This window comes from Microtus ochrogaster, chromosome 8 (genome assembly GCF_000317375.1).
Source record: "Microtus ochrogaster isolate Prairie Vole_2 chromosome 8, MicOch1.0, whole genome shotgun sequence".
In the NCBI taxonomy this organism is placed as follows: domain Eukaryota; kingdom Metazoa; phylum Chordata; class Mammalia; order Rodentia; family Cricetidae; genus Microtus; species Microtus ochrogaster.
The window spans coordinates 13,136,389-13,153,724 of NC_022015.1; the positions used below are offsets into that span (position 1 = coordinate 13,136,389).

General features: G+C 36.4%; 1 protein-coding gene across 1 annotated transcript; it reads left to right on the top strand.

The window, feature by feature from the left end:
• Positions 1-7,485: 7,485 nt before the first annotated feature.
• Positions 7,486-8,418, top strand: LOC101983234 (olfactory receptor 2D3-like). The gene has a single exon (XM_005351108.1). The coding sequence runs from the start codon at positions 7,486-7,488 to the stop codon at positions 8,416-8,418; it is 933 nt and encodes a 310-aa protein (XP_005351165.1).
• The last annotated feature ends 8,918 nt before the right edge of the window (positions 8,419-17,336 follow it).

Consider the following 17,336-nt stretch of genomic DNA (forward strand, 5'->3'; position numbering starts at 1 on the left):
GTAGACCAGGCTGGTCTCGAACTCACAGAGATCCACCTGCCTCTGCCTCCCAAGTGCTGGGATTAAAGGCGTGCGCCACCATCGCCCGGCTGTCCCAGGTTATTTTAAAAATAGTAAGTAGTCTCTGAATCTGTAAGCAAGACCCCCATTAAATATTTTCTTCTATAAGTTGGTTATGGTGTCTTATGACAGTAATCGATAGATAGAATCTTATACTGTAGCTCAAGCTGGCTAACAACTCATGGCAATTCTCCTATTTCAGCCTCTCAAGTATAGGATTGCATATTGAGACACCATGCCTTATTGTAGAAAACTATTAAAATTCCAATCTTTTTGTTAACTATGAATGTTTAACTGTTCATATGCTTTGTGTTTTTGTAAATTTTATTAATTAATCAATCCATTTCTCCTAAAAAATGGGAGTGGATACTAACATTGTCCAGACTTTTGGTTCAGCACAGAAGCTTGTGTGTTGACTGGTTCACATTCTAATCTCTTCTAGGGAGTCTAGTGAATACACCATCTAAGACTACGGACATCTTGCTTTGTACCATGTTTCTGTGGCATGATTTTCCCATTTGACTATAAGAAGATTGGGACATTTTAAACACAAAAACAGAAATGGATAGTAAGAATCCTCTGAAATTTCATAATTTGGGGGAATTATCCAGGAACTGAACAATTCACAATCTATCCCTAGTTAGTACATAGTTATTATCTACAGATTCACCAACTATAAGTCAAAAATGATTTTTCAATATACATATGTGGATTTGAAGATTATTTTAGATAATTTAAGTGATTATTAGAATACTTAAAGAGGAAGGAAAGTATGCATAAATTATGAGTACATATTAGAAATTAGAACAGAAATGGGAACTTCAGTGTTCTGATATGTGAAAACACAGTGGAACAAATTCCCTCAGATACCAAGACAAGAATACAATTCCATCAGCCTCATTTTATGGTACTATAAAATCCTGAATGCTCTACTATAAGACTACAAAGACTTGAGATCCCAGGGTAACTTGGCTTCTGATCAGAAGAGAGTCAAATATCTTAGTTACTGAGGAGAGTTTTGAATTCCACTGGGAACTCTTCTTGTGGAATTATTTTCAGAAAGTAAACAGCCCAAATGCTCCAGGGAATGGTCCAGAAATAACAACTATTAGGACCTCTGGATTGAAGACTTCCTGGAAGAACCTCCTCCAGGCTGGTAGTTGAATTTGTGATTGATCTCTTCACAAACAGCATCCTTGCTTTAGGACAGAGTAAGACTCATGGCACAAATGATGTCCCAGTCTCACTATATTTGGGAAAGAGCAATGGAGGATACTTGTTAGGATAAGGAAACGGGCTGCAAAAGCTACACTCCATTTGTCACTCTCCATCCATCACTGGTCTTACTGTGCTGTGTTCACAGTTGCCAGTGCTTCAGGTGAGGTTGGGAAGATGGTGAGGGAAGTTACTCCTTCCCATGAGTCTGATTCTTCATTTCTTTCCCATAGGAAGCATCTTTATCCTCTGGTCTTCTTGACGTTTACTTCTGATCTCCCATATTCTCCTCTATCTTTTGTTCCATCAATGTCTCCACTTTGGTGTTCCTTTCTCACTTTCTTTTGCAAGATGAATTTTGAATCAGGCAGGTCCAGTATGTAGCCTGAGATTCCTACAGTGGAAAAACATGTGAGAAGTGTGTTAGTACACACCTTCCCCTTTTTACAAATACAGTTTTTAAGTGAATTAATGTAAATGTGCCAGCATGAAACTCTACTATTTCAGTAATCCCTTTTTTTCATTAAACCAGTAGTACTTGTCAGACAATTTTGAAATACAATTGATAGAAATAAATGTATGCCCAAAGAATGTAGAAGTAGCAACCCATTTTAAGATCATGGAAGACTATATTGGATAGTCTTAAAAAAGCCTTTGAGATGTATGTGCAAATGTTTTATTGATGTTGTGAAAATAATAGCCAACCTGCCTGTGCACTGAGTAGAAAACTTCAGAAAGCACTTATATTAAAGCTGACTATAAAGAAAAATGCCTATGGGGAAAGAACCATCCATTAAAGACTTTGAATCCCAGTTTTGATGAATAAGAGTATTTTTTTGTGTGAGATAGAGAGTGAGGGAGAGTTAAACATTTATGACGTGTCTACTGTCTAAAGTCATAACACTCACGAACTGAGGAACAATTGGGAATGACAGGAAGTAGAGAAGAGATGTAGGTGAGGATGTTCATGTGTGTTCAACTTTCTTCATACATGGAGTTTGTTCTTGAGAGCTCCTATTTATCATGTTAGCCACAGGTGATGATAATCTAACTGGGCTAGAATATATATGCTAATTCTTCTTGTATTATCTGCATGTTAACTCTTCTTATATTATATTTTTCAATCTCATATATACAAAGTGTGTAGCAGTACCATTAGGATTTTATTGTGTTTTTCTACCCAATCATGATGGTGATAAGATGATACAGAAAGATCAGTCAAAAATTTAAAGACATTTTATTTGATGATGATAAGGGTGAAGATGTTTTAGATGACAAAAACAAAGGCACACACATAGGATTCCAACAATACAAGACAAGAGAGGTTTTAAGAATTATTTGCACTCAGATGTACCATATAGGATAGAAAATGAAGAGGGTATGAGAAGAGATGAGGCTTTGCTTTCATAAAAGATGATCACAATACAGTATACTTAGGGGGTAAATGAGATTGAAGCTTTTATGAACTTAATGATATGCATCATAAAAAGCATCGTGAGAGAATGCTGAATGTGTACTTGATGAATTCAAAAATTAAAACACAGATAAATAGGCAGGAATAAAAGGATCATGTAACATATTCAGCCTTACCCTTTCTCTCAGGCAGAAATTATTTTCTGACATTGTGGTTTAAAAAACAACATTTTTCTGCCTTACCACATCAATTATAGAATTTGCTAGTGTTTTACATAACAGGATATATGACTGATTTCTAGAACTTTTCAATTTATAAATCTGAAATTCTACCGATTGTTCAAAATTACACTCTTCTTTCTTTCTGTATGCCCTGATTTCTGTGAGTATAACCATTTCAGAAAGAACCAGTGAGAGAATCACAGTGTTTGTATTTTGTGACTGGTCTGTTGTGGTTAGTACAGTAGATTGTTAAAGTTCTTCTATAAATAAGACTGACAGGAGAGCCTCATTTTATAGCTAAACAAAACAAATAGAACATATTTCTGTTATTGCAAGCTAGGCTTGTTTCAGTGATTTGACCATTGTAACTTCTGCTATTGTCCTTTTTCTTCTTTAGTAATATTTAAATGAAGTAATAACTTCCACAACAAACAGCCCTATGCTACTGACTAGAAAAGACCTGCTTTTTTTTTTCAAAAAAAAAAAATAAAAAGCCTTTAAATGAAGCAAAGAAAATGACTTTATGTCATTAAATCTATTTTAATTCCCTATTATACTCTTCAGGGCTGTTCAGTCTAAATACATCCAAGCAGACGGAACAAAGACACTCTTCATAGCCTGTTGTCCTGTGGCCCTGACAGACTAACTGCTCTTGTAGGAAGATACTTGCTGCTATTGGAATACATGATGAAGTGGTACAGGATGAGGCTCAAGAGACAGTCCTGTGTTATTTCATTCCAATTGCCTTGACACCACTTAACCTATTGTAGAAAAAGCCTTTCAGGTTCCCTTTCTTTAATAAGAGATAGCCACTTACTCTAATACTTGCCTATGTCTGTGACCTGCATGAATGTCACATGTACTAGTAACATTTCATTCTTGTTTGATTTTCTTTCTCCTTCATCTCATTTAAATTCTATCAATACCTATAAGATTTTTTTTATAAAAAAAGCTTATAAATAATGACCAAAGAGTCAGTAGAATTAAAATGACTTTAATGACAAATTATAAAATTCATACAAATAATTATTTCACTAGTAGAATTAAAAAGAGGTAGATGTGTGAAATTTAGTAATAAATGTGGTAAAGTAATATATATATATATATATTATCTAAAAGAAATAAAATTGATACAATGAACACATAATTGGACAATTTCAATAAATTACACCAGAAAAAAATAGAAGCTTCTTTGTCATATTTTTAAATATCAGCTAAAATAATTTAACAGTGCTCAATACTTTTCCAATAAACACTATTTTTGAATATTTTACTAGAGAACCAATAAAAAGAATAAAAATTTATATTTTCTATCAATATGGGGGTCATGATGCTGAGATACCTGCTTGTATGTACGTTGCAGTTTACTTTGCTGCCATACACAGAGGAGGTGCAGGTACAGTAGCCCTACTGTGTCATTCTGACACTTAGAACATACAAAATTCCTTTGCTGTTCAGGGAAGAATTGGAATATAGTCTTATAGAATTTAAGATGTGATTACAAAACCAGCAAAGCAAAATTTCCCAAAGCATCTCATAGTGTGAAAATGTAATCAAGTAAATGACTGTTATTGCCAAGAGGGGCCTAGGGAATAGCTTGCTTGCATCCTTCACCAAGACCTCAGTATTTTTAAAACTCCTGTCAAGAAACGGGTTGCGATCAGAGTTGGTTCTTGGAGACTGCCCGTCTCCCCAGCCAACAGCAGCAAGTGCTGGAGATGAGGTCTATTACCAGGAGAGGTCCAGCTGCCAGAATAGAAGCCTGAGAATCACTGAGGCCCTTCCTCCAGATCTGCAGTTCAGAATGACAGAGCTCTAATGTCCTCAGTCTGAGCTCCCATCTTCTGTGCTTCCTCTCCTCTAGAGCAAAGTCATCCCAGGTGTCATCATAAGGAGAATGTTGCTGTGGAGAACAAGGAAAATGACGCTGAAGGAAACAACACAACCTCAATCCCAAAAATCTTGAATCTATCCTGAGAGAAGTCCAAATACTAAATTTAACCAACAGGATATTTTGGAAAGGATGTTCTCCCCATCTTCTGTAGAATCCTTAGTGTTAGAAATCTTGGCTGTTTATAAAGGTACCAGTTTGAGTTTTAAAATCCTCCCAAGAAAGTAAATGGATATTTTTTGAAAACTATTCAGATTTTCCACCAACTAGTATCTCACTGCTCTTTGAATATCAAGTCATATCCATAGTGGTGTTTTCTTCCTCTTTTATTTTTTCATGATCTCTTTTCAGTGAAGCACTGGAAATTTAGGGTATTGTGTACAAAACAACACAGAGCATCAGCAGTGTACAACTGACTACTCTGACAAGTGGGAGGAGGCCAGATCTGGTGAGTACTGAAATTGATTTATGTGGGTTCTGTAGGAACCAGTACAACAGTGTAGAGAACAATACACTTTGCCTGTGAATAGAAGAAGAAAGAGAGACCTATTGCAATTGACAGTGCATTTCCATCTCACCAGATGAACAGACAGTGGTTCTTTCCGTATGCACATGGGGTATGGGCATATTAATCTGTGCTTCTCCTTGTCAAAGGATTTTCCAAATGTAAAGAGATAACATATTTAGAAAAGAATTAGCTATACATTCAAAATTGTTAATTATGCTTTAAATATGGCAAGGAAGGATTCATTAATTTATGCATTCATTTATTCCTTCACACATCTAGTTAAAATTTTGAGTATTTACTTCCTGCCAAGAGATGCAGATATAAGGAATGATAGGATTAACAAGGTAATGTTACTACCCAAAAGCCTTAGAGTCAGGTGAGAGTCAGATATTTCTATACATATCATCAATAATACATACTGAGTGCAAATATTAACACCAAATTATACATAGGGATAGGCACAGTTCATAAATTGCATAAATCTTCACCACAATAAAACATAGTAAATTCTCTTCCTAAAACTATTAGAAAATGGGTTCAGCATTGAAGTTCTCATTGATATCCTTAAGCATTTTTGACTTAAAACAAGATTCTTCTTAAAGCTTTAAACTATAATAAGAAATTTTACCTTATAGATCAAATTATATGCTCAAAACTGCACACAAATATTGAAGCAAATATTTTCTTAAAACCATGGTTATATTATTGTAAAAGATAGTATTTTCATTTACATTTCAATTAAGAAATATGAATGGCAATCTACTCACAATATTCCATAACCAAAGAAAATTGTAAATGATAATTCAAAGAGCATATAGCAAGAGACATATCAATGGCACTGACTTTGCCACTGATCCTCCTGTCCTCTCGAAGTAAATTGAGAGTCAAGATCTTTCTTACATGGACTCATTTCTTTAATGTGCTTTCTGACATGATGTTGCTGGTCCATTGCACCCTTCCACAAATTAGACTAGACACAGTTCAGATTGAAACTTAATGTCAATTCTTTAACTAGAGCTAGCCTCTGTGTCCTTGATTCAAGATACACGTAGCAATTTATGACCATGAATTGGCTCAGAACAGAGGTTCTGTTCACATTTCTCCTACTGTACACCTCAACAGAGGGTCATATGCACAAACATAAGCATAAACACAAATATGCATGTGGTTTCTGACCATGAAAACATATCTTAATATGTTCTGGCCAGTACGATTGACTTTCTTTTCTGACATCACTTTCATTCAAAAGAGCATGGGGGCTTCAGTCATTCCTAGGAACATTCAAGTTTCATGTTCCACCACTTACCTTTCCTTCCCCTTTCTGGTCACGTATCCCTTATCTTATAATAAGTCTTCACATTGTTTGTATTTGCAGATATACACCAAACTGAAGATAGTAGCTGTGCATCCTACCAAACACTACACAAATGTCTTATTTTCTACCAATACACACATCCAGTCTATTGCACAGTCTGTCAAACTGCAGCCCAAATCAGATCACATAAGAGAGTGTCATTTTCAGAAAATTCCTGTGATTACCTGTGGATTCATGAAAGGCCCTATCATATGTGATACTACCTAAGTCTTCTCAGAGCTTTTCCATTTGTATCTACATGCTAACAAGGTTATATTCTTGTAATGCCTCCTTCTTTGTACAGAAGATGACAGAGATACCTATGAAGAGAAAATGGAGAAGATGGTCATTTGCACCTGATATTTGACAACATCAAGGCAGAAACAATCACTATTATCAGTGAACTGGAATGTACCATTAAGAATTTTTCTTCAAAGATAGGATTCTTTGTTTTGAAAAGCCAGGTCATATATTTATACCCCTAATTTACACTTTAGATGTTTATCACAATCCTTAATTTTTATGTCATAATAGCAACATGTATTGCTCTGAAAATATTTCCTGACATTGTGCACACGCCTGTTGAAAAATTACCCCATAGAGGGAATCACTCTTTCATAAAGGAGTCATGATTTCAATGTACCCATCAGTCAACTGGCTTTAGGAACAGCATAGGGATATAATAAATAGAAAATCCAGCATCTTAAATGCTTTTCTAATCTCCATTTTTTTTCTTCCCAAAACATTTGTACTTTCTGGATTTGACAACCATAGTCAACATTTCATTGCTCTATGTATGCTAATTTCTAGGAGTACACCTCCATGACCAAAGAAAACCATACTTATCTGACTGAGTTCATCTTGCTGGGTCTTTCTTCAGATCATCAGACTCAGATCTTGCTGTTTGTGGTATTTCTCATCATCTACTTGCTCACTGTGTTTGGGAATCTGCTCATCATACTCCTCATTCATGTTGACTCTCGACTTCAAACACCAATGTACTTCTTTCTCAAAAACCTGTCATTGAATGATCTCTGTTTCTCTACAACTATTGTTCCCAAGATGCTAGTCCAGTTTTTAGTTGTAGAAAAGACCATTTCTTTTGTTGGGTGCTCAATGCAGATGTTTTTTTTCCTCATAATGGGGTGCACAGAAAGCTCTCTTCCAACAGTCATGTCTTACAACAGCTACATAGCTGTCTGCAAGCCCCTGCACTACTCTGCCATCATGACACATAGGGTTTGTGTACTACTAGTTGTGGGGTCCTGGGCTAGTGGGATATTTGTGTCTGTAGTAGATACCACATTTACTTTATGCTTGTCATACCAGGGACCAAATCTTATCAATCATTACTTTTGTGAGCCTCCTGCACTCTTGAAGCTGGCTTCAGAAGAGACCTACACAGCTGAGATGGTCATTTTTGCAATGGGTGTAGTAATTCTCCTAGGTCCTGTTTCTCTCATCCTTTTCTCCTACTGGAATATTATCTTAACTGTGGTTCGAATACAGTCAGGTGAGGGGAGGCTCAAGGTCTTCTCCACCTGCAGTTCCCATTTCATTGTTGTTATCTTCTTCTATGGCTCAACTATATTTACCTACATGCAGCCCAACTCAAGGAAAATGAATGAAGGAGATAAGGTAATCTCAGTGTTCTACTCAGTTGTAACATCTATGATGAATCCATTCATTTATAGCCTAAGGAATAAGGATATGAAGGCAGCATTAAGAAAAGTATTTAAAAGAGAGATAAGATAACATAATATAGGAGATAATCATGGCATAAGTCATTCTGAAGTTCATGAATGGTTTAAACATATTTCACTGTGAACTATCTCTAATCTGAGAGTAAAGTTTACTCATGCTTACCAAGGAATGCTTGTTCCTGCAGTGCTGTGCAGGATTGTTATTCATGGATACAGCTCACTTAATTTGTGACAGTTTGCCTACTGACATTCAAAAAATAAAATAAAATCAGTTTAAAATACTGACAAAATTCTATAAACTTCAGATTTTGTGAACCAAACTCTTTCCACCCAGGGCTGTTTGCTGTTACTTTAAACCCCATACCTACTTGCCGAACTTATAGTCTCCTACCATTATCCACAATTATCTTTGGAGAATATGGTTTATTTTTTCTATTTCTACTCTTTATTTAAATTTTTAAAATTTTATATACTGGCCCTATTTTCCCTTCCCTCCCCTTCTCTCATCCCTTAACTCTCCCCATCCCACCCTTATTCACTTCTCAGAGCAGGTAATACCTCCCTTAGGAAGTCAAAAATGTCTGGTAAACAAATTGAGGCAGGACCAAGACCCTTCTGTCGTATCAAGGCTGAGCAAGTTATCTCCCCATAGGGAATGGGCTCCAAAAACTAGTTCATGCACCAAGGATATGTCGTGGTCCCACTGTTGCCAACCCCCTACCAACAGGGCATACTATAAAAGCCATTGATTTATGCAAGCAAGTTTATTAAGAACTACAGCATCTTCCCTCCTGTAAAACATTGTAGAATGATGTGGCACAAAGATTGGGGAATAATCAACTAATGTGTGATTTGACTTAAGCTATATTCCATGAGTTGAAACCCATACCTCATACTGCTTGAGTGACCAAGAACCAGAGACTCGATAACCCAGAATTCTAGGGTAAAACCAAATGCAAGTGATTATTAAAATGTAATGATAAAACAACTTCTAATGATATTCTGCTATACTCACAGAATAGTGCTTTGTTCAGCCAAGTTATCATCAGAGAAACTCCCCCCTACAGCATGCAGAGAAAGAGTCTTGAAACACACACATCTAAATGGGATGTCTCCATCAAATGTCTCCCCTCAGAGCTCAGGGAACCCAGTGAAAGAGTAGGTGGAAAAATGTACGAGACGGAAGGGGTAGAGGACATTAGGAGAACAAGGTCCTCTGAATCAACTGAGCAAAACTCACATGAACTTACAGTGACTGAAGCAGCAAGCACAGGGCCTCCATGTTCTATCCCAGGTCTTTTGCATAAACATTGTAGTTTTAAGCCTAATATTTTTAAAGGAACTACTGAATTTATGAACAAGTTGGTCTCTCATTCTCATATGTTCTCTTGGGCTGTTTTCCTTTTGTTATTTTTTTTAGTACAACTTTCATATGAGAATTTTTCTTTCATCTTATATTTTATTTTGTTATGTTTTTTGTTATCTCTTTGGGTCTTTTTATTCCCAAGGTGAGGCAAAAAGGAGTTGATTTGGGTAGGAGGGTAGGTTGTAGGAACTGGATGAGTAGGGGAAAGGGAAACTGTAATCAGAATATAGTTCATGAGAAAGGGCTCTATTTCTCATAAAGAATAAAAACCAGAATGACAAAAAGAACTACATTATCGTTTATACAATACTATACTTGTACAGGAGAAAATTCCCACTGTGAAAAATGTCTGGGGTCAGTAGAGAGCTTTATCAGGCAACATTGGCAAAGAGAACACAATACCTCCAACACAGCTGCCTTAGGAGTGATAACGACAGTACAGGGGCAAGAGTCGAGTCTACAAAAGCCACAACCTTGACTACTCTGATGCACTGGCTCCAGCCTCAGCCTGGCCATGTCAAGACTACCCGTGGATGAGTACACAGAACTAAAGTTCCTTTTTTCCTTCCATCATGGTCTCTGAGAAAGCCTTTGGTCAGTCTGACTCTCCATAGTTATGATCTTAAAAAAATTAAACCTATTAAAATGTAACTAACATTTTATCTAAAACACAAGGATTAAAATTTACTACATACTGAGATTTCTAAAGTATTGTGAATGACTTTAGAACGAGTGGATCTTGTAACAATTTAAAACTGAAATTATCAAATGAGAAAATGTTCCAAATAAATTGATTTGACTATGGAGTGTTTACTACAGATGGCACATTTAGTCATATGCCATCCCCCCAATGCTCAGGTACCATTGTAGAAGAGGGGTCAAAAGACTTTAAGAGCTAGGGGCAGTGGATGTCTGTAGGTAAACTGTTTGATAGACATAACAATCATACCCATGAATCCTCAGTGGCTGTGGCTGTATGGGCAAGGTCAAGCCAGCCAAAATCCTGTCATGGATGGGGACAGGGGCTTCAAGTCTCCATCCCTTGTTTACAAACTATTGGCAAACAATGGCTTCCAGGTACAGGAGAATGCATTTTCTTTAGAGACTAGTCTCTGAATGGCTGCCCATGCCCTAGAAGCTGTTCCTACACCCATGCAGAAAAGGCAACCCTAAGTTTTTTTTTTATTTTAAAGAAAAGAGAGCACATGAGTGTGAAGGAAAAAGTTGTTGTAGAATATGGAAGGACTCAGAAGGGAGCAAAGGAGTGGATTTTACAGAATGTTTTGTAGGTATATATGAGCTTCTCAGTAAAAGAAATGGCTTCATTTTCTGGTGGCTCAAGTAAATAATAAAACCTTCTGAAAGCACTTGAATGCTAGGTAACATCTTTCTTTTCAACATTTAATAAGCAATGCTTTTATTGACTGTCTAAAAATTTGAAGCATATCTGTTGGAGATACTGGATAACTTTTGCCTAAACCTCTAATCTGTTACCTTCTCATTCAGAATACAGGAGACATACTATGCACTAACACACTTTAAAAAACACCTGAACACTTTTATAGGTTTAATTATTATTAGCTCTTTCTTTATTTAAATATTTTGACTCATGTCTCTAATATCTCCCTAGTGATAGTAACAACTTGGCACATTCAACCCTTGGGTTTCTGCCTTCTTTTCTTTCAAAGGTAGTAACCAGGGATGTAAAAAGAAATGTTAACGATGAATATTAGGATGGGTATAAAGACAAGATATACATGTATTCTGGAGACACACTGGTTCAAGTTCATTGTCTCTGTTCACTACTCAAACATAAGGTCCTGGTGTGTGGGGAGTGACAGAATGTGACAGTTGGTTTTATAATGGTTATCACTGTTGGGGAAAGCCAAAACTATGAAAAAAACTTTGAGATAACAGTGATTATAAAAAATGTTCAATATGGAACACAAGGGAGATAATTATGCAATATGAGCTCATAAATTTGCTTGCAGGCAAACATCTTGTATTGTATTCAATGTGTAACATTCCTAAACCAAAATTCTAGTGAAGGGCAGTACACCAATAATGACATCCCCAATCTTCAATTTTGTCACATGCTACATTTAGAAATTTAAAAATCGGTAATGATTGTCCCGCAGCGGTCATAGTATCTAAAATAAATAATATGCAACATAATGAGGGTTGGACTGAAGTGCTTTCCAAGCTCCATTCCAAAGTGTGGTCACACCCAGGCACATGGAGCTACAAGATAAAACCATGTGTTCAACTTTCCAAAGACTGAGAATGATATCCTTATTTCTCCATTTTTATGATTGGGAAGTTGGCTCAGTTCTCAGCCCAAGGTGATATTGGAAGAACACCTGTGATATCAAAACTGGGTATAACCCTTCCTCAAGTTGATCTTACATGTCTGCTTTTGTGTTCAAAAACATAGGTATGGCACAGTGCTAATCATTGTGACACTAGGACTAGCTCCTTTAACAAACTGGTCATTTCTCTGTAACTAAAAAATTTTATAGGTCATATGATATTTGTCTTTCTGGGTCTGGGTTACCTCACTCAATATGATGTTTTCTAGATCCATCGATTTGCCTAAAATTTCAAGATGTCATTAATTTTTTCCACTCCATTATGTAAATGTACCACATTTTCTTTATTCTTTCTTCAGTTGAGGGGCAGTTAGGTTGTTTCCTAGGTTCTGGCTATGACAAACAAAGCTGCTATAAACACAGTTGAGCACATGTCCTTGTGGTATGATTGAACATACTTTCAGTATATACACAAGAGCGTTATTGCTGGGTCTTGAGGCGGGTTGTTTCCTAATTTTCTGAGAAATAACTGCACTGATTTCAAAGCAGCTGTACCAGTTTTCACTGTAGAGAGAGCCCGCCTTTTGGGGACCGGACGGCTCGGACAAATGTTTACTTAAATTGGGGTGTGCAGACGCTGCAGCCTGTTTTTCCTGTTTCCTGTTTCGGTGCCTCGCTGGAACTTCGGTTGCGTGAGTGTGCTATTTACATTAAAGTTGTATCATCTTATACCAATTGGTCTGTATTAATCCGATCCGCCTTCATTTCACTAACCCAGTAATGGAGGAGTGTTCCCTTTATCCCCATCCTTGCCAGTGTAAGCTGTCATCAATGTTTTTGATCTTGGGCAGGTAGAAGATGAAATCTCAAGGTTGTTTTGATTTGCATTTCTCTGATGGATAAGGATGTTGAGCATTTCCTTAACTGTATTTCAGTCATTTTAGATTCATCTGTTGAGAGTTCTCTGTACCCCATTTTTATTGGATTATTTTTTCTTTTAGTGAGCAATTTCTTCAGTTCTTTGTATGTGTTGGAGATCAGCTCTCTGTCCGATGTAGGGTTGGTGAAGATCATTTCTCATTCTGTAGATTTTTGTTTTGTTTGACAATGTCCTTTGCTTTGCAGAAGCTTCTCATTTTCAGGAGGTCCCATTTGTTAATTGTTGTCTCACTCTCTGTGCTACTGGGGTGGTCTCCTATGCCAATGTGTTCAAATTTGCTTCCCATAAGTGGCTTTTAGGCAGAAAACAAAGAAAAACCAGCCTACTATTTACAACCTTGGAGAACCTAGACAAAGAGGTTCCTAAGAGAGACATATATGGATCTAATCTACATGGGAATTAGAAAAAGAAAAAAATCTCTTAATTCATAGCTTAGGGATTATGGGAGAGGGTAAAAGAGAGATGGGAGAAAAGGAGGGAAAAGGAGAGTAGTTCAATAAAAACAAAATTTATTTTGCATTGATGAAATAGTAATAATGTTTCAACACTTTAACATTAAAAAATAAATTTAAAAATGTAAAAATTATACTAATGACATCACAAAGATGAAATAAAGTCATGTTTGAATCACATTGTTTATAGAAACTGTGTAAATGACCATGAATAGAAAATTGGAGCAGTCAGCAGGCTAAGAAAATCTGAGACTAATGGCAATGTTTAGATGACATTGCCCAGCACCAATTAGATCCTAGACTGTCAATGACTGTGTAGCAGCAACCCGGTGAACACATAGTGTACAGGAAGTCAGAGTCCCTGAGGAAACCTGTTCTGAGCAAGCTTCTGCTGTCAGCGCAAACCACAGCTTAAGGTTGAACAGCTTTCCCTTCATCCTCTAGCTGCCTCCTCCCGCTACTGTCTCTACATTAGTGCAGAGAATTGCCTGTCAATTCTTCCTATTAGTTCCTGAAATAGTAGACTTCCTTTTATTGAAAGAATATAGCAAATGTGCTTTATTGTAAGCTAGTCCATATTTGCACACATGCATATATGTATGTGTTTCTATTTTTCTATGGTATACTTTTTTAAATAGAGAAAGTAGTGTTTATCTTAGTTCCAAAAATTATTTATTATTTTTTTTTATTTTATGTGTTGAAGTATTTGGTCAACACTTCTGTCTGTGTACTGTGAGTGTGCAATGTACCCTCAGAGACCAAAAGAGGGAGACAGATCTTTTGGAATTAGAGTTACACACAGGGTAAGCTACCAAGTGGGTTCTAGGAATCAAATCAGAGTCCTCTGGAAGAGCAACAAGTGGTCTTAATCACAAAATCATCTCTCCAGACCCCATAAGCAGAATGTTTTGAGTATGAACACAGACAAAAGTCTTGAATTTTATGGTAGTCATTTGTTCTTGGACTATCATACAGATGATGAACAATAAGCTATCTCTTTATATCTGTAGATTCTGAATTCAATGTTGCAACTGGTTGTGAATACAAAGTATACACATGTTTTGATAAAAAAAAACATTTTAGAGTCTACAGTAAAAGACCTACAAATTCTAGGTCATAGAGTGAGACCCTTAACAAACCTATGAAAGATCTTTTTGAGCAGAAGACAGTTTAGGCATCATAGTTAATCTGTAGAATGATTGAAAATATGTGACAAGCCTTATATAGATTATGTGTAAATCCCATGTAATTGTCATGAGTTTCTTTACTGCCCAATGATTATGGTATCCATAGTCCTGAAGCAATTACAGATTTTAAGGAACAATTGTTCTTCTTCTATCAGACATGCTTCACACTACCAGCAGAACTGAAACCTCTCATTTAAACATTGTGACAGACTTAGGAATCTCAAGAGTCCCCAGGGTAGCCTGAGACCCTCTCATAATATTTGACTTCTCTCCTCATCTTCCTCTTCGACCCTCCCATCTATCCCCACCCCAATTTTGTCAGGTGGTCTTATCTATGTCGACTTTCCAGGTAAATCTATATATGTTTTTCTTTGGGTTCACCTCGTTACTTAGCTTTTCAACGATCATGAACTACAAGCTCAATATCCGTTGCTTTACAGCTAGTATCTGCTTAGGAGTGAGTACATACCATATTCATCTTTTTGGTTCGGGTTACCTCACTCAGGATGGTGTTTTCTAGTTCCATCTATTTACATCCTAATTTAGAGATGTCATTTTTTTTTACCCCTGAGTAGTACTCTAATGTGTAAATGTGCCACATTTTTTTTATCCATTCCTCAGTTAAGTGGCATCTAGTTTATTTTTTTCTACATTCTGGCTATTGCAAATAATGCTGCTATGAACATAGTTGAGCAAATTTCTTTGTAGTATGGTTAAGTATCTTTTGGGTATATGCCCAAGACTGGTAATACTGGATCCTGCGGTAGGTTGATTCCCAATTTTCTGAGAAACTGCCATACTAATTTCCAAAGTGGTTGAACAAGTTTGCATTTACACCAGCAATGGATGAGTGTTCCCCTTACTCCATATCCTCTCCAGCATAAGCTATCATTAGTGTTTTTTATCTCTGCCATCCTGACAAGTGTAAGATGGTATCTCAGGGTTGTTTTGATTTGCATTTCCATGATAGCTAAAGATATTGAACACATCCTTCAGTATCTTTTGTCAATTTGAAAATTTTCTGTTGAGAATTTTGCTTAGTTCTGTACTACTTTTTTTTTCATTAGATTATTTGAAATTTTGATGTCTAATTTCTTGACTTTATATATTTTGGAGATCAATCCTTTGTCTGATGTGGGGTTAATGAAGGCTGAAGTTTTTGTCTTATTTACTGTGTCCTTTGCTGCATAAGCTTCTTAGTTTTAGGGGGTCAAGTTTATTTATTGTTGCTCTCAGTGTCTGAGCTACTGGTGCCATATTTAAGTAGTTGTTGAATGAGCTGCTGGCTGCGTTCCTGCCACCCAGCTCCCAGCTGCCTGGCTAGCTTATGTCCCAAAATAACAACACACAAACTGTATTCTTTTAAACACTGCCTGGCCCATTTCTATTAATGTGTGTAGCACAGGAGTGCGCTTACTGGGAAGATTCTAGCCTACATCCATCCTGGGTCTGAGCTTCATTGCATCTGCCCAGGAGAGGGGAGCATGGTGTCTGTCTGAGGCCTCTTACCTTACTTCCTTTTCCTCCCAGCATTCTCTTCCTTTTACTCCACCCACCTATGTTCTAACCTATCAGGGCCAAGCAGTTTCTTTATTAATTAACCAATGACCTTTCTCCATCATTGGTCTCCTGTGCACATGCATTGAATGCAACTTCCCACTTTCTCTTCTATTGGATTCAGTGTGGCCATATTCATATTGAGACTTTTAATCCATTTGGACTTGAGTTTTGTACATGGGGATAGATATAGATGTATTTACATTCTTCTACATGTTGACATCCAGGTATGCCATTGTTGAAGATGCTGTCTTTTTTTCCAATGGTATAATTTTAGCTTCTTTGTCAAAATCAGATGTTCTTAGTGAATTAATATCAGTGTCTTCAATTCTATTCCATTGGTCAACCTCTCTGTCTTTATGCCAATACCAACCTGTTATTATTGCTGTAGCTCAATCAAGAATTGTGATGCCTCCAGAAGGAAGTTGCTTTATTATACAGGATTCTATTTTCTATCATTTTTGATTTTTGTTTTTCCATATGAAGTTGATTATTGTTCTTTTAAGGTCTGTGAAGAATTGTGTTGGGATTTTGATGGGGTATTGCATTGAATCTATATATTGATTTTGTTAGGATTACCATTTTTATTATGTTGATTCTACCTATCTAAAAAGAAGTGAGATTTTTTTCATTTTCTAATTTTTTTCAATTTCTTTCTTCAAAGACTTAAAGTTCTTGTTAAATAGGACTTTCACTTCTTTTGTTAGTGTGACCTGAAGATATTTTTTGCTATTTGTGGCTACTGTGTGGGTGATGTTTCTCTGATTTCTTTCTTAGCTTCTTTATCATTCTTTATAGGACTGCTCCCGATTTTTTTAGTTGATCTTGTATCCTGTTACATTATTGAAGGTATTTATCAGCTGTAGGAATTCCTTGGTAGAATTTTGGGGATACTTATGTATACTCATGTTATCTGCTAGTAACAAAAGTTTAACTTCTTCATTTCCAATTTGAATCCCTTTGATATCATTTTGCTATATTATTGCTCTAGCTAGAACTTCAAGAACTATGTTGAAGAAATATGGAGAGTGGACAGTCTTGACTTATTTTAGTGTGGTTACTTTGAGTTTCTCTCTGTTTAATTTAATGTTGCTGTCAGCTTGCTGTATATTGCTTTTATTTAGTTTAGATATGTTCCTTGTATTCCTAATCTCTTCAA